The sequence below is a fragment of the Mycteria americana genome, chromosome 9, assembly GCF_035582795.1.
Source record: "Mycteria americana isolate JAX WOST 10 ecotype Jacksonville Zoo and Gardens chromosome 9, USCA_MyAme_1.0, whole genome shotgun sequence".
NCBI classification, from domain to species: Eukaryota; Metazoa; Chordata; class Aves; order Ciconiiformes; family Ciconiidae; genus Mycteria; species Mycteria americana.
Window position 1 is genome coordinate 19683432 of NC_134373.1, and position 18021 is coordinate 19701452.

At 44.2% G+C, this 18021-nt stretch overlaps 1 protein-coding gene across 5 annotated transcripts in view; it reads left to right on the top strand.

Annotated features, from left to right (window-relative positions):
* CHN1 (chimerin 1) overlaps positions 1 to 18021 on the top strand; it is a 105929-nt gene that overhangs the window by 73305 nt on the left and 14603 nt on the right. For 4 of the 5 annotated variants that reach the window (XM_075511793.1, XM_075511795.1, XM_075511789.1 and 1 more), the window contains 3 exons: positions 411 to 488; positions 13605 to 13689; positions 14009 to 14173. In XM_075511793.1, the coding sequence (XP_075367908.1) occupies positions 411 to 488; positions 13605 to 13689; positions 14009 to 14173 (328 nt within the window). The remainder of the gene's footprint in view (positions 1 to 410; positions 489 to 13604; positions 13690 to 14008; positions 14174 to 18021) is intronic. The other variant, XM_075511790.1, reaches the window with a different exon arrangement.

Genomic DNA, 18021 nt, shown 5'->3' on the forward strand with positions numbered 1-18021 from the left:
CGCACGCCCGGCCCGCCGGCCGCCCCCCGGCAGGCCTGAGCCCCCGCGCCCCCATCGGCGGGGAGCCCGCCTCGCTGAGTTAGCCGCGCGGTGAACGAGTGCCCTGCCATGGCCACGCCGCCCTTCCGAGCCGTTTAGGTTCCCGGAATGGTCCTTGTCGGCTCTGCGAATCGAGTCTGAGAGACGCAGGGCGCGGATCGGTCCGGGGGGCCGTTCCTCCTCCCGTCAGCTCCAAAATGCCGTCCAAAGAGTCCTGGTCAGGGCACAAAGCGAACAGGTCTGCGGTGCACAACTCGAAGCGGGAGAGCCGTCAACAAGAGTTATTGATAGCAGCCTTGGGGATGAAACTGGGTACTCAGAAGTCGTCGGTGACAATCTGGCAACCTCTTAAACTCTTTGCTTATTCGCAGTTGACGTCGCTGGTCAGGAGAGCAACTCTGAAAGAGAATGAACATATTCCAAAATACGAGAAGATTCATAACTTCAAGGTAAGAAATTATGCTGCTTACTTGTTTTTAAGGCGCAGGGGCTATAGTTTTTATTTTAAAATGGGTCCGGTATTGCAAGGAGATAATATATATGCAGACGGTGACTTTCTGGGAACTTAAATGCTTCAATTAAATCTCCTTGCCGGTTAAATCAATTAGACATCTTTAGAACATATCTGCAGAAGAACGAGGATTTTGTTGTCGACTGCTTGTGTGCATGTATTTGTTTCAGTAATATTTGCCGAATCTAGGTTATCTCTCTTATTTAGAATTGTTTTATACCGAGAGGGGTGCTAAAGGTGAGAAAAACTGGCAAAGTTTTCTTTCAATTCAAGTGGATGTAGTTCGGTTTTACTTATGATGATAGGATGCCAAAAAATCTTTTAGATCTGTGATTAGAGGATTAAACTGATCTTATCTCAGTTTGTCGCTGGTAAATAGCTTTGGAGGTAAGAAGCATGTTCTGCTGCATCTGGATGGAGCAGATGGTCTGCATTTCCCTTGGTTTCTGGCTTCTCTCCTGTGTTAATGAATTGAGTGTGCTGAAAGCAGCATGGCTTATACCATGGCGCTGTTGGAGCTGCTGGCATGAGCATCTACCTTGTGTTTTAATAAAATTTACTTAGTCTTCTATGTAGCTTCTAATTATTATTTTAATTATTTTAAATAAACGGTGCTCTTTGGTAAGAGAGACTCATGTCAATACAACACATGCATGTTTTGTGTCTGTATCTGTAACAAGTGTCCAGTAAGGAAGGATTTAGTAATTTAACCTTTTGGCAGTCAAATACATTGCATAATAGGCGGTCTTTATTTGTAAGACAAAGTGAATTGATGTGATGCTGAATTCCTGTAGATGACGGTACAAACTTCATGTATAGTACCTGAAGCCCAGATCTTATCTTTAATGTGTGGGTTTTTTTCCCCGTGTAGCTTTTGCTTTTATTTATTTTAGGAGAAGGAGAAATCATTAATATAATACAGGCATGTGATGATATAAGCGTCTTTTAATTGTCTCTTATCTTCAGTTTTGATTTCCATCACGCGCATGTGCATGTGTGAATGTACACGTGCATGCACATATATGTATTTATCTGTCATCCGTCCGATTTTATTTAAACCACCTTCTGGCTTTTGCGTTCAGATAATCACTAAAATTGGAAACTTTGTATGATCAGGATGTTTTGTTTGACTTGAGTTCTTCAATAAAGCACGGATTTGAAAACCATGTACAAAACGTTATATAAAAAAGTGCTTAATGTGAATGCTTGGCATAAAATAATCCTGCTGGCTGTCAGTTAAATGCAGAGCATTTTTTCGCAGGCTCCTGAGGTGTCCTGGAGATCTGAAATGTCTTGCAACTTATGTTTGTTCCTTAGAGTTTGAAGATAATTCTTGCAGATGCCAGCAGATAGCGATTTTCCATGTACTACAGCGTATGTAGGATAATACGTATTTAATTTTGCGCACATCTGTATTCCTTAGTTGCTTTCCTTTAACAGCCTGAAACACATCTGTTTTGAAAATAATCCAATAACGTGATTTTCATTCGTTTGGGCTTGTTTGTTTGTTTTTCTTCCAGAAACTGTTTCTGGAAAGTTTGGAAGCTGTGAGTTTTCCAGTCTTTTTTCAAAAACAAACTGTGCGTCTGATCCAAGGTCATATCTACACCTCAAACTTTCCATACAGATTGTTTTCTTTATAATAGTTGTATTGTAGTTCCTGTATACATACAGTTGCCAAAAAAATATACCTTGAGAAGTAACTTTTCTCAAGTCAGTGAAATGGAGTCACCTTACACAGATAATTTTTGCTATAAAAAAGTAGAAGGGAACAAACTCCTTACCCCTTAAAGGGTGTGCAGCAACCAGCCTACCCGCTGAAGGAACGCTGCTGGCATTCACAAGCTCTAAATGTGGCCACTGTCCCATTAAAAAAAAAATAACCATAAGCCCATCATAATTATTGCGTTATGGATCTGAAATGAATGGCCATCGTTAGCTCATGCGCTTCTCTCTTTTATCATTCCTTGCATCTGTCAAATTTTTCTTCTCACATGTATAGATGTCATCATTTAAAATGTCTGCAGACGTCTCCTAGGTTGCCTGCCAAGCAGCAAATGTGCCACCCATGTGGGAAGGAAGGAAATGTCAGTCCCAGAGTCTTGAACCTAGACTTTTGAAACAAAGCAAGAAAAAACAACCCAGAAATGAAGTAAATTTAGATAGTTCAGCTAACCAACAGTGACTGCTGTCCCCAGAGGCTCCACCAGCAAAAAGGAGGACTCATGCTGCTTTGTACTTCTGCAGCTGATCTTCTCTTCGTTATACAGGCATGAGGCAACAGATAGGGACCCCTCACCCTTTCCTGGCTGCTTCTTTGATCAGTCACATTGCTAGTCACAGAAATGAAGGAGTCTCAAGAAATCCTTTTATACTGGAAATGCTGTAACATCCCATCAGAGGGAGGAGAAGCGGAGAATCATTAATGCACAACAACTAGCGCTGTTGTCTTGGAGAAGGGAAGGGGCAGCAGCCGCTCCAGAGGTGGGCTGGGGTTAGCAGATGCCCCAGAGGCTTGGCCACAGGTTAGGAGACCTCGATTCTCCCTCCGCCCCGCACCTCCTGTCCCTGTGGGGTGGGTAGGTGGGGACGCAGGTGGGCTTTGGACCCTCAGGCTCTGTTGCCTCCAGCAAAGCTCAGGTAGAGGAACACAGTGGCAGAGAAGCAGTGCAGTGATGGTCCTCACAGGAGTGCAGATGCCATGGGAAGGGGTGAACACGAAAGCTGCTTTTAACTCTTAAATCGTCAAGAGGTCTCCTGAATAAATCCGTTAATCTATATTTTGCTCCAAGGGTTGTTTGAAAGAAGAACGTAAACTGCTAGGAGTGCTGACACGGCTGGGTTTTTGAAAGGTTTTAATCTTGCTGAAATCTGCTGGAATGTGAGTTGTCTCCTGCCTGAAGTGAGCAGGCTGGCTAGCCGGGGTGGCGGGGAGCTCTGCGGGCAGAGCTCTGCGGGCAGAGCTCCCCGGTAATGATCTCCTCCAGCTCCATAATATTCTCTTGACTGGGGAGATCTGGTCTCTCATGAGCACATCTCAAATGCAAATATAGAGTGGCTGAATTCTCTTAAATTAATCTCCAAAAGTAAAGAAAGGGATGATGATTTATAAATGTCAGATCTGACTGAGTTTTTAATGCCTGTTCCTCAGGATAACAGCAAGGTATTAAAAATACTCTATTTTTTTAAGCGTATTTGGGCTTTTTCTAATTTATAAAAAGTTTTCAATTAATATTTCTGTATTGTCTTCTATAAACCTAATATAAAATATTCATTTGCTATTAATTCAAATATATCAACTAAAAGACATCTACATTGTTTGACACAGCGTTTTATTTAGCTCTAATTGAATAATGGGATTTGAAGGTGAGCTAAGACTGTGAGTGACTTGATTGGGTCTGTCTATTTGCATATTTGATTTCTTTTGCTTTCCCTCCATATACTCTGCTTTTCTGAAATCCAGCACACCAAATGAGATCTCTTGTAAAATGAATCATCATCAAATCAGAACAGTCACTTCACCATCCTCAAAATTTCAGCCCCACCTTCTTTCACAGAAAAGCTTTTCTTCTCTTTCAGTTTCTTACCCATTATGGGGAAAAAATCTCCCCACACTCTCTGGTACATGTGTATCTGTATGGACGTGTGTGTGCGTGATGGTTACAAGCTCATTCTTCCACCCAGTGTAGACGAACAATAGCATCTTCTGTTTGGAAGCTCTGAGAGATCTGTGGGGTGCTCTTTGAAGTGCTGACAAGGAGCATAGCTGAAGCCAGGGCTGTTGTTTTCTTACAAAAAGCAGCTTTATCATAGGGGAAAGTTCTGTAACATTTCATAGAAGTGGACAGAGTAGATTTATACCTAATCGTTCCCATAAATTTATTCTACAGCTGGACTCTACCAATAAGAACGCTTTTTTCTGTCCCTTATAAATCTCGTATTTGCTTATCTTGTCGCCAAAATGCAGCAACTGTGATAGCTTGTTTCTTAGCTAGCTGATATCTGATCCATTCAATAATTTTAAGGGGAGGAAGCAGCTGGGCACCTCCTGGGCCGGCAGGAGAAGAAGGAGCTTCAGGCAACAGCAGGAACCTCAAATTTGAGGGGAAAGGGGGCCTGTGGCAAGGTGCTATGTGGATTGAAACGTTCCAGGTTGGTTATTGAGAGGAGGACCAGGGGTAGCTCTGGGTTGGGATGTGTGAGGTGGGCTTTAGGCCAAAGGACTTACACAGCAGGGGAATCCGAGTTGGGTTTAAGGTGACTCCATCTCTTCTCTCTCTGGTGAGGCAGTTTTTGTTAGGGTACTAAACACACAGGCTTCCCCTTGCTCAGTCCTCCAGACTTTCCCTCTTTGCATCTCCTCATCTCTCCATCTCCCCCCTACATCCCATAGTTTTTTGCTGTTAAAAAAAAAAAAGATACGCCTAATGAGGTACCTTCTGCCCTGAGTCCATCCCTACCTGACATGGAACATCTTCTGCACCTCCTCCCCACCTGGTGCCATGCTTTGGACTTGGGCACTGACCTTGCTCCTTTGCCTGCTGCATGTGTGGGGTTGGAGAAAACAGTAAAACTATGCTTGAAAAATGTTAATGGCAAGGAGGGCAGTCATGGAAGAGGAGCATTAGCTGGGAGTTATGGGATGATAGCTTAAAAGGAAGAGGAAAGGGAAAAATTGAGATTAACAGCAAGAAATCTCCTAGGTAGTGAAACTTGTTAGTCAGTGCAATAACCTCCCCTTCACTTGGCAAATTTAAAATAAGCCTGGACAAAACACCTTAAAGGTCTTTACTCCCCTCCAGCTTGTGTGACTCATGGGCCCGGGGGAATTTTTAGCTCCCTTGGCTGGTTATGGGTATTCCTTCAGACACCTCTGGCTCCTGATGACTCGAGCCAGCAGAGCACTCTGCAGGTTTTTCGTAACTGCTGATAGTCCAAGGCATAAAATCACTCTTCTGCCTAGATTAGTGCTGTGGTGCTTCACTGAAGCAAGAAGTTGTCCGTGCCTGTCAGAGCTGGACTGAAATCTGTGTTTCCATGCATCATTTTTCCTAGGATATTGTCTTATTTCTCTCTTGCTCTTCACAAAATAGGTATGTCTCCAGAAGACTATTTTTTTCTATCTTTCTGTGCAGTATTTGGTACTGTCATGCTGTTTCTTAATCACTATCTTACTAATGCCTGAGACGGCACAGTCAATTAATTGTAATAAATAACAGTTGCCAGGCTGCTTGGTGAATCAGTGAACATTCAGAACATAATTCCCTTTCAAGCCAACACTTCTTCCAGAGAGGAAAGATGTTTTTCCACGGTTGCTTAAGCCAAGTCAGCAGAGATGCTGATGAGTCTTGTTTGTTGAGATTCCTCATCTCCCTCCTCGACTGAAGCAACATCCTGGCTTTCTCTTTGAGGGTGACCCACTTGAAAGGCCGAACGGGGAGCTCCAGAGCAGAGACAACGTGCTTTTCCAGAAATAACTGGGGGTAGAATATAGCCTTAAATATGCACAAAAAGTGAAAGCTCAGGTGAGGACCAGTCTCTGCTGGAAAAGCTTTGCCAGTACAGACAGACTCAAGCATCACTTTAATGGAGAGACTGCTGATTTTAACAAGAGTTACTCTGCTGGTGAAATTTGTACTGCTTCTTTGAAACAAATAGGCTAACCTGGCCCTGGCCCAGATTTTCCTGGTGTAATTGCATCTGTGCTAGGTGCTTTGCTAGTGTAAAAAGTCATAGCAAATCGCTTCCATGCCAAATCTTATTATTCTAATGAGCTGCTCAGCAAAGCTGTGCCTAAACACTGGGAAACGGAGATGGAAAGTGCAGAAGAAATGCTGCAAAAAGACCAGAAACTATAACAAACTCTTACTATATTAAGCAGAGCCATTTTTCTGTGACTTCTAACATGAACTCATTTCTATTTCTGATCTTCCGAAAACTGGGGCAGATGCTGATTTGGGGTAAATTGGTCTAGCTCCGCTGAAAAGAGGATGCTGATTTTTTTATTAGGTACGGACCTGGCACTGAACATATTTTCAAAACATCTTTAAGTGAGTCACTGCACTCAAATGAATATTCAGAAAGAGAGCTGGGTGCCTTTAGCACAGTCCCCAGGGAGAGTCTCTGCGCATTCTCACAGAGAAGAAAACCTCAGGAAATTTGATGTTTCTTTTAGACTCCTAGTACTTGAGGGGAAAAAAATGTTCAAAGGCAGGGAAAATATCTGGAGAACAAAGCTGGAGAAAAACTTCCACAAAACTTCTGAGAAGATCTCATCAGCTCTACGTTGTTGCTTCTGAAACTCATAGCGTATTATAAGACAGTTCAAGCCAGAAAAGCTTTTAGGCATTGATGGATTTTAGTCTCCTAAGGTATTTATTTAATGTTACTTTTACTTTTTTACTTTTTTGGAAAAGCCAGGGCTTTTCCAAAGCAGATTCCAAATAGCACAATATTATTTAACCCTTTCTGGTTTCTTAGTGCTAGTCCCTGAATTCAAGCTTTGCCTCTGTTTAAAAAAAAAAAAAAGCTCCTTTTTTCTAAATCCGTAATTTACTGAAGCTGTAATTCCTTCCCACCACACCAGTAGTTTTATTAGTCCCCAGATGTGGATCCTGTCAGTCTTCCATGTGGACAGCCCCAAGAACGGACCAGCTCGTATCTGCGGTGAAGCTTAGAAATGCTCTGCTGGGGAGGACTGGGAGCTTGCCTCAAGGAGCACGTAGTGCGTGTCGTGCTCTCTCAGCAGCAGCGGCTCTTCCTCCAGATTAGCCTTAGCATCATTGCAAAAGCGTTTCTTTAGGAATCCCTTGGGGTTTTATAGTCTGTTTACGTCATTACATAGATTATATTTACATCATTACATAGAGCGTATGTAGTGTGTGTGTGTGTATATATATACACACACAATTTTAGTTCTAAGGCTTTTATTCAATTTTCATCTCTAGTTTCAGAATTTTTTGCATGGACACGGGTATTAAGTAACTTGGGCCTGGAATAAAATGGACAATGTTCCATTTTATAGATATCAATTTAAAGAAAATCTACTATTCCATCCTGAAAGAAAGGTGGCTATTTTCATTGAATTTACAAGCAAAAAAAGCCAACAGCCTGCTACTCTCAGTTTTTTGCTTTGGCTCTTATAGAGCACAAGCCAGCCACAATTTCCAGTTGTTCCCATCTCTGCTGACACGATCAGCACAAACCAGAAAGTAAACAAGACACGACAGCGCTTCTGGCTCCAAGTGGGTGAGGACCTGGAGGACGGTTTGCCTGCTCAACGTTCGCGTCGGCGTACCCACTGGCCATCTCCATGCTATTTATATGCCGTGCTCTGAACCGTGCAGCGTTCAGCCAGCATCTCTCCTCTCGGGAGCCGCTGCACAAAGTCGTTGGGGTGGTCCCAGACTGGCTCCCCACGTTAGCACCCCAGCTGGTCTAGGCAAAGTCAGCTCTCGTTTTGGAGAAGGTATGTTCCAATGGTCTCGCTTACTGTCGCTTCTGTTACACCTTTGCATGAAAGCGATTCTCTTGCCGTTACGGCTCTGCCGTGTGGGTTGTCATGGCAGTCTTTTCGCTTCTCCGATTACTCAGCAGCAGCAGTATTTGCCTCACAGGAGGAATAGCATGTACTGGAATATTGGAAGTGCTTGAGACCCTTGTTTTAGGGCACTGTCTAACCATCGTAATATATGCAATGATTAGATTGAAGCGTTGCCCAACCTGATAGTTGAGTCGATTGACTTTCTCACTGATAATCTCTTCTGTACCCTTCACATCCAGGCAACCTCTGCCTGGACCGGGGATGGATGGATGAAAAGGGCATGCCTGGTGGGTGCGCTCGGTGCCTGATAAAATCAACTGCGACAGGGAAGACAGACATTAATAATACAGGCTGAGTTCATTGTTTTAATTGAGACTTACGATGTCTCCCGCATCCAATTAAAAGCTTGGTAGAGTCCCAACAGCCAGAGTTCAGTTGATGGAATTGCAAATCAGCTAGGACCACTGAGCTGACAGCCTTCATCCAGCAGTGTCCCGTCATCCTTGGGAATTTGTTTGAAAGACAGTCTAGCCAGCAGAACTGTACCTTTGAGCACCCACACAGTACAAATGCTGGGTGTGTGCCATTTATTCGGTCCCTGGTCGGCTTGGTCTCCTCCCCAGGCACCAGCAAGGCTTCTACCCAGAGCATAGGACTCTGGTAGCCCAAGAGGGTAGATCAGCAGTGATTTTCTCCATCCTTTTTCAAGTTGATGTATTTCATCCCAACACAGGTGGTAGTGCCTGGATTTTCCGAAACCCATTATTCTCACCGGCAGTTCAGCGTGGGGGCCACGGAAGAAGCTACGCTGCTCTGTACGGAGCAGGGCTCCTGATGGAGCGGGCGTTCAGGGACACCGCGGCAGCAGCCTCTCAACAGGGAAGGCTTTTTTGTACACTGTCACAGACTTTTGTTTTCTGTGTTTGGTGTTGATTTTGCATATCCATAGTTTGTCAGATCCAGCCTTGCTTTCTCCCAGGAGTGGCTTTGCTAAAGCTCTGCTGATCCATCGTGTTCTTTCACATCATGTTTGCACAGCACTTTGCTGATATTTCCTCATTCTCTTCCTCCCTGCCTTGACAAGTGATATAATGTAAATCTCCCGGTTACGAATACTAATTATCTGCTGGCTCATTCTTGGTTTTCAAATAGCAATCAAGGCTAGCTGAACGTCTGCCTAGTAAAAACCAAAAGCGTAAAGAATAAGTGGAGTTACGAGATACGTGGGTAACTGACTTCAACAGTGACCTTTATAGAGCCTGAGAAATAATGGTGGGAGATCTGCTTGAGGAGTTCACAGCTTGTGGTATAATCTGTTGTCAGAGCCACCGGATCATGTTTAATTTGGTTCTCCTAAAACTTTGTCTCTTTTTCTAAGAAATATTTTAATTACATGCAAAACAAAAATGAAATTCTGTAACACTTATAGTTATTAATCACAGAAGTTAAGCTATTTTTCCCTGTGTATAAGAAAACGTCTTTCAAGGCTGAACAAAAACCTGTCCTCCTACGTAAGATCACAGTAGTTAAATGTTTATTATACCTTGCTGATGTTGCAGGAGAGTTCGAAATAGAAACGCCTAGGTGTAAGCCCAACATGGGGCTCTCCTGTCACCTCAGACTTGCAGGACAGCTTAGTAATAGGATTTTATGTAGTTTTTGAAGCAGGTATTTTCCTTTAAAATTATCTAGATTTTTCTTTTAAATTGAATATTTCCCTTGGAATTTTACAAATTAAGATTAAACCAGTTTATCTTGCTCTCCTGCTCACCCATTTTCCACATTCTTAAAAAATCACTTGCAGTTGAAGCCTTATGGAAAGAGAGAGAAAAAGATTTTTTGGGGCGGGAGTGAGAATGGAAGGGTTGGGAGATATAAAGCCACAGCTGACAACCCTGCTCTCTCACATTTTATAAGACAGTAAAATCTGCATATGGCAGATGCTCTTTTTATAAGGGGAAAGAAACCCCTTGTAACTTAAGTCAGGATCTCTGGGATTCTGCTGGGTGTGTTTTCAGAAGTTTTTCTGGAAAGCATGTTTTAGTTTTGAAAACAAGCAAGGCGCTTGGCAGATTTTTAGAATGGGGAATTAAATATAAAAATCAGAATGCTGTATTAAACAGTGTCGTGTAATAAATGCAGTATTGTTTGCAGGTGCTGGCTCTTGAACTAGCAAAGGGATGCAAACGTGTTTCTTCTTAGCATGCTGGCAGGTCCCACTCTGCAGGATGAAACAGGATTAGAGGCTGTTCTGACCTCAGAAGACCAATTTTTCGCAATCTTCTGGCATCACTTACTGTGTCTGATTTAATTTCCAGAGGTGGTGTGTGTTCAGACCAGCGCAGGGTTAGCCGTCCAGTTCCGCTCCATGGCAGTGGGAAGATTAACACTCCAGCACCGCTGAGCTCTGGGAAAGGACAGCAAAAACCCAACAAGTTTAGAAACCCCAAAAGAGGCTTCAGAGCTGATCCTGCAGGGTTGTGTGCACCGGGGACGGAAGGACATTGCGGCCTTTGGGCCTCCTAATTAATATTGCCAGAAAACCTCCCTATTGCACGTCAGATAAAGGACGAAGCAAGGTAGAGCATTATGGAACATAGAAAAACCTACCCTCAGCTTGTAATTTGTTCTCAGTTTGCAATCAGGGTAATGGAGACAAAAGAGTAATTTGGATGGGACCGTGTAAAGCTGAGCAGGCTCTGGGTAAATCTTCTAACAGAGAAGTTAATTTCTTAACTGATGATATGGAAAGGCATTTCAGTATTTGGATGAAGCCGGGATGCATGGGACGAGGGAGCAGTGCTAATGATGCTGAGACAATGATCCTGAAGGGCAAAATCAATCTTGATCTTGTGAAGGGTGACCAATACACGCAGTGTTGGTAGGCAAGAGGAAAGTCTGGTTTGCCCTTGTCATTTTTAAGTTGATGAGTCATGTAAACTTCTCTGAGGGGTGAGCTGAGAGCCAGGATAATGTCAGGGGAAATGGCTGTAGCAGAAAGGTAATATTTTTTGTATCTAGGTGGATAATTGTTATTAGAAACATAAGAGAAACCGAGCTCATTAAAAAAATTCATAATAATAAAATAAAAATTAAAATGAAGGGAAGAAAAAGGTTGCAGTGGCAGATTTGGGATGTGGTAGAGCCTGCAGGAGAGTTCCTAGGGAGAGTCAGGAGGAGGTGGAAACGTGCAGACCATGGTGGGGAGCAAGATGCCAAGGAGGGGGGGTGTTCACTGCTAAAACAACAGCCAGTTAGAGACCGGGCACCTGAGGTTCGGTGAGCATCAGCACTGGAGACGGCCCTGAAGAGGCCGGGACAGGACCCCGCAATCCGGGCAAAGCATTAGAAACGCTTCAGCAAATGGCGTGTTCAGTGAATTTGATGCATTAAAATCAGCAAGTGGAGAAGCACAGGATAGTATTGTTCTTTTATTCAGCAAGAAATACTAATGTGTTGGAATTTGTTCGTGTTCTCCCTAAAGAAAGAAGTTAAAATGTCAGCATTTCAAGGAACAAGACAAAATTCCCCCTCCTTTACAATCAGAAATACTAAAAAAAAAAAAACCTCTTATAAAACTGAAAAAAAGATTATTTTTTGCTCAAACTTTTGAACTGTCTTTTTTTTTCTCCCCCTTAACAGAAATTTTGACGGATATTTTTAAGTAAGTGTTTTGGGGGGAATGTTCCTTTGCCAAAAAGAAAAAAGATGGTGACTGAAAGGAAGCTATTTTTTTTCCCCCCTGGAAAAGTTCTGTTAGTCTGCAGGCATTAAAGCACAGCGTTTTGCTTGAGGATATTAGAATGTGCTTATTCTGGGAAGGGAAAGCTGCCAAAGACCTGGGAAAAAACACAAGGCTGAGGAAGAACGCCAAGAGGATGTGGGTAACGGAGAGGAAGGTGTGAAAAATCTCTTTGTGGCGAGAGGAAAAAAGAAAATGGAGATTACAGCTGCTGACAGTCTTGTCATCGTTTGCTTTGTAGCAGTCAGCTGGCGCTGTGGGGAGAAGGGGGCTGGTGGAGCACATCGCACCTTCAGAAGGTGCGTGGGAGCGGGTGCGGACGGCACCTGTGCCAGCGCTGGGAGAGCGTGACGCTTCGCACCATGCCGCTTCCCCCAGGGACGCTCGGCAGCGCGGGGCTAGAGGCGATCATAAGCCTCGCTTAGCACAGGCACGCGTGTGTATTACTTGGTGAATTCCAGAGTAACTTTCCGGACTAATACAGCAATCTCCCTTACTGCTGCTTCGTGCGCAGCAAGCGCCCGGGAGGCTGCAGACCTTCCCGTAGCCAACACTGAGACGTGGTCTGCATTGCTGGGTGCTGCTCTGGGTTGTCGCTTGTTGGAGGTAAGTGCCACCGGGATCCAGCCGCTAGTTAAATCAGCGGCGCGGGGGATGCTCGCCACCTCGGTCAGGCTACCTCACGTGTTGCTATTTATACCCAGAGCCCTGCGTGGGTGTCAGGCACGCGCGTTTCAACCAGCTCCTTCTCCCTTCGGCTCCACGCTGGTCCGACCAGGCCCTGCGCGTGCGTGGGGTTACTGCCTGCTCTGGTACCCGTCTGTAACTCTGGAGAACCGAGTCACTTAAGCCTAAAGCATTTTTATTACATTTCACTACAAATTTCGTTTCTTTATGATCACCAGTTACTGATTTTTTTTTGTCAGCCTGTCTATTCTGTGTAGAGGCTTGAAGACTTTTATGCTGGCTAAAGAAGTAATGACTTTCTCTGCAAAGAATCCTGTGGTTTCCTACAGCGGGAACTTTATCAGAATAAAATCAGAAGCAGCTAATGGTGGCTGCAGGATTTGTAACGAGCATGTGAGCTGGGATCGAAAGCACCATTGGTTTTTTTTCTTCTTAGCTTTGAATTTTTTTCCTGGTTCAGTGGATTCTTGTTTCCATTTACTAGATTCATTTGGATTTTCAATATGTAGCATTAGTCTGAAGAGAATGATTTCCTTTTAGAGTTATTCTAAACTGGAAAGCCCCTGAGTGCCTTTGCAGTATTTTTGCCTGGCAGGACTCCCTCCGCCCGAGGTGAAATCTTGCAGCCCCCTACGCATTTCACACAGTACCTTGTGGAGGAGAGGGCAAAGCAGAAGACATTTTGAATTGAGAGGTGAACTCCTGCACGGTCACTGCAAAAGCCTCGCCTCCTGGCTGAAGTCCTGCCCAGGCGGAGGGGTGCCGAGAGGCGGGAGAAGGGCTGCGACCTGCCACCGCTCCGCTGCCCCGCGGTCTGGGAGCAGACCCCCCCAGACCTGGTTCCGCTGCTCCAGGCCGCTCAGGATGAAGCTCCCGTTCCCCATAGGTCTGCAAGAGTCTGGGCAGCTGAATCGCTTACGTTTCTTTCTTCCTTTCCTGCTGTGATAAAGGGAAGCTTCGAGCAACTGCACGTGGTGCCTTTGAAGAAGAGGAATTCTGCCTTGTTTAGACACATTGATATTGATGTCTGTGAAATCGTTGGGTCATTTTCTGTAATTTTCCTTTCTGCTACTGTCTTCCAGGTGCACACGTTCAGGGGCCCGCACTGGTGTGAATACTGCGCCAACTTTATGTGGGGCCTCATTGCTCAGGGAGTAAAATGTGCAGGTAACCGTCATTCAGTCTTCTTTTCCTGAGACAGTCCTAATGTTGTAACTATTTAATGTGCTGCCTGCTGCACCGCCACACCGTGTGGCAAGGGTCTGATCTGACCCCGGTTAAAATTGAAGCCGGAAACGTGTCCACTCTGCTGCTGCTGGTTTCGGGTGCCTGTGTCGCCAACATGGCTGCGGCCGTGCAGAGCACCTCTGAAGCGCTCCCTGAGGGGAAATGATATTTCAGGGATGGGGTTTTTGCTCCTTTCAGAATGGAGGAGAAAATAGATAGATGCGTTTGTTTCTTTTATAACGCTCGTATGTATTAGTAGGTGTGAGAAACTCACTGAGGGTCTCGATGTGCCGGGTGGGCGATCGGCAAATTTCACGCTGCTGCTGTGAAACAGGCGTTCAGCTTCATTTTACGTATAAGCCAGCAGACTCCCAGCGTGCCACAGACCCGAAGTCATGTCCCCTACTTGCAAACTTAAAAGAAAGTAAGAAAAGGGATGATGAATAAGGGATGCGTACTGAAATGTTACATAAACATTCAGGTGCTGGTAGAAATGTATTACACGCATGGGTGTCACTGCAGGCATTTCTGGGATAAAGCCTCTCTGAAGTAAAACAATTTGACAGTTTTATTGATACGATTCTTCTGAAAAGAAAGGGCAGTCAGCTTTTTTCAAAGGCAAAAAGGATCAAAGTGATCAAAATAATTTACTGTATTTAAAAAGTATTTTATGACATTCTAGCAGGCAACCACATTTATAAAAATGGTGCAAAGAAATGTTGATGTATGAAGACCTGCATATGTTGCCCTGGAAACTGAATTTTCAAGCTAATTTAAGAAAATCTGCTCTGTCTAAAGCTTTCTGAAATCTTGTCTCAAGCAAATAAGAGGGCTTTTTATCACAGAACTGCAAAATAATGTAAAACTTAAAATAATTTATAGCCAAATGTGATTGAAATATTTTTAAATCCTTCCTCCATAATTATTTGAATGCAATATTCTGTCGTGATCAATAGGCTCTGCACTGTCCATGATATATTAGAGAGTGCACCTCTGTTTTAAATAATGATTATGTAAAAATGGTGTTTTCTTTCTCAGTATTTTCCCCCTACTAAGTATTTAGGGCTGCAGCCATGTCCTTCACTTATGAGTGAAGATTGTTAGTAGTTTTTACTGCTGTTGATTTTGCACAGGGTGTACAGTGCTGGAAGAGAAAGAGGAAGCCTGATTTTGAATTTTCTTGAATTGTTTTCTGATTACAGTATTCTTTTTTTGATGACACGTGTGCCATCTTCCTTCCTTGCATGAAGTAGCTTCCTCGGTTGTGGCATTTAGGAGGAATACCAAGTATTTTCAGATTTATGTTAAGTACATTTGATCCAGAAAATCAATAAAAATGAACAGTATGAAGGCTCACAATGCTACATAGCACTGTGGAATGAACAGATAACATTGCTTTTAGAATTAAACCCCAAGTGCTTATGATTTTGTACAGTTGTGGTTTGGTTTTGGTGGTTTGTTGGTTGGTTGGGGTTTTTTTTTGGTAACTAAAGTGGAGCTGATTTTCTGGTTTTATGCAGATTTTTCTAGATTACGAGTTTCCAAAAACTTCCAAAGTCTGCTTTTCTTCCCTCCTTATGGGGATGGTAATAAGTACTGCATGTCTTGCAGTGCAGAGGAACATATGCGTATTAGATGACTTCATAGGTTCAGAAACTATAATTAGGACTTTCTGTCTTCTGTAAGGTTTCATATTGGTGTCGGTAGCTTCCAGTAATTTCGATGATCTCATTTATATTTTAAAATCCCATGTTGTATGACTGCACTTGCTTGCTGAAGCATGAGGGAGGGGCTGGGGCGGGGGGAGGCTGAGGTTTCTCAGGCCACGCTCGGGGTCGTTGGGCACGACCAGGCGAGCTGTCGAGGTGCGGCATCGCCAGCCGGGCTGCAGGGGGGAGCAGGCGAGGAGCCGTGCGGCGGTGAGGAGCCGTGCGGCGGCGAGGCCGCCGAGCAGCGCGTCCTCAGCCGGGCAGGCCTGGCTGCCGCAGCGCGCCCTGCCCGGCTTGCTTGGGGTGGAGGAGCAGGGTGTTAGGGCTTTGCCGAGGGCGTGGGTTGCAGCCGACCCACCGCGCGTGTCCTCCCCTCACCGCAAGGCTCGCATTTAGCCACCAGGCAACCTCAGCAGTAGCTGACAGAGAACTACGGGCCTCCCAGATGATTTTATTCTCATAAATTTCATAGAAATCAGCGGCTGGGTGGAGGAGAGGGGCTCCAGGCAGAGCCCCGCAGAGGTGGACGTGGCAGGACAGGCTCAGCAGTTCCCCGGCCTGCCTTGTGCTGCCTTCAACGACGGGTTCCTGTCGTCAGGCGGCAGGGGGGCTGGAGCTGCTGTGGTGGAGGGATGTACAGGACATTGGCAAGAATAAAAATGGGAACGAGGTAAGAAACAGCTATTCACAGTAGGATTTTTTGCTTTGGGTTTTGTTCTTTTTGCAAATCAGCGGAGGAGGGCTGGCTCATCGGCGTGGCTTAGCCCGCGTTTTGGGGTTTGAATGTTGTTTGTTTGGTGAGGGTTCATTTGGCTGGATTTTTTAATTTGCTTTAGGCCTGTGTTGTTTCATGCAAACAGTTGAGCTTCTTGGTTTCTTTCCGTGCCTCATGTGCAGCAGTGTCTACCTGCTCCTGTCAGCTGAGGCTGTACAAGCCATCAGGGCCAGAAGCTGTACCGATCTAGGCATAGATTTAAGTGATCATTTTGCTTCTGAACTGAGCCATTTTAATGTGGAAACAATAAGGCACAGTAAACAAGGAGCCGCATGAGGCCATTGCTTTTCAGAGTAGGTTCGTACTTCAAAAAAAATTACAGCTTTTAGCAGGAGGCAGCCCACTTGCATTCAGATGGGGTTCAATGCCGCTCCAGGGAAATCCACAAAATCTGTTTTGTGGTCTGTGTAATCATTTTATTGAGAATACCTATGAGCAAAACTGCACTGATCATACGTAATTTTATACTTTTTAAAGCATGTGCTTTTTATAGCGAACAGTTGCACATCTCAAGAGGACTGTTTGCTGTACCGAAGTGATAAGTTTAACAAATACAAATGGATTACTGCATGGGCTACTCTCAACCATTTTAAATCCTCTACTCTGCAGAAGCACAGAAACATGCAAGAGGAGAAGTGTGGGACAGTCCAAGACTGGACAACACCGATATATGTCATCCATTTCAGAAAAGAGGAGGAGCAGGAGTGGAGCTTATTTCTAATGGCTGATAGATTAGTTTTTGTTACACAAACAAGCCAATCCTTTGAAAAATAATAAACCAGAACCAAACATTCATAACTACATATGCCATAGCAACCAGTGAGGATGCCTTAGCAACTTGAACTGCCTCGACTCATGATTTGGTGCAGTCCGGCATGACTGAATGTGTCCCTCTCCACCAAAGTACAGCCTTGAGTGTGTTCAGTATCTTGTCAGGTACGCTCATGTATGATTAACCCCTGGAAGATGGGTTCTCCCTAGCTTATCCATGTTCAGGTTTTATGGCAGACAAAGGAGGAGGAGTACGTCTTTTCCTTTCCATAAAGATGAGAGGTAAAAGTAGGCACCGTGTTTGCTACCTGAAGGGTGGTTATTGGTTGAAGATAGATACTGGCTGTCATCTTGACTACAAAGGTTTCGGGATTGATGCAAGCCACCAAACACGGGAAGACTTTATTGTCTTTCAAAATTAAAACCTGGGGTGATGTCCAGGATTTGGATCCTGTAGGAAATGAATTGGTGGCCTTAGTCAGACTTCTGCTGGTGGTATATCCAGAGCAAAACAGGAATAATTTATTTTTCCTTAAATTTTATTCTCTGACATTTGATCTTTATTTCATCAACAACTTTAAGACAGGTTTGCTTCCTTAGAGTGAATCCTTATAATAGACATCCGTCCTACTGCCTCGGAGGGTCATGCTTCCAATTTTTGCATCCTAGCCACAGGCCCTTAAAATTTTTGTGAGATGAAGACTCATCTGTATGCAAGGAATTTGCCTTTTCTGACGGCATGCTCCATCTCCAGTGTGCTTTCCTGCAGGCTTTTGCCATAAGTAGAAAGGACTGAAGAAGTGTTTGAAATTATAATGCCACCAGCTTGTGTAAACACTGAAGCTCAGCAGAAGCTAATGAAGACATAAGAGTTTACCCCAGCTCAAAATCCAATGCATTAACTTAAAAAAATGTATTTTTAATTACATTCCTCCTATGTAAGGCTCCCCTGTGCTCACAGGGCTCATCCCATTGCCCAGAATGTGGTCAGGAGAGAAACTATAACAATATCCAAAG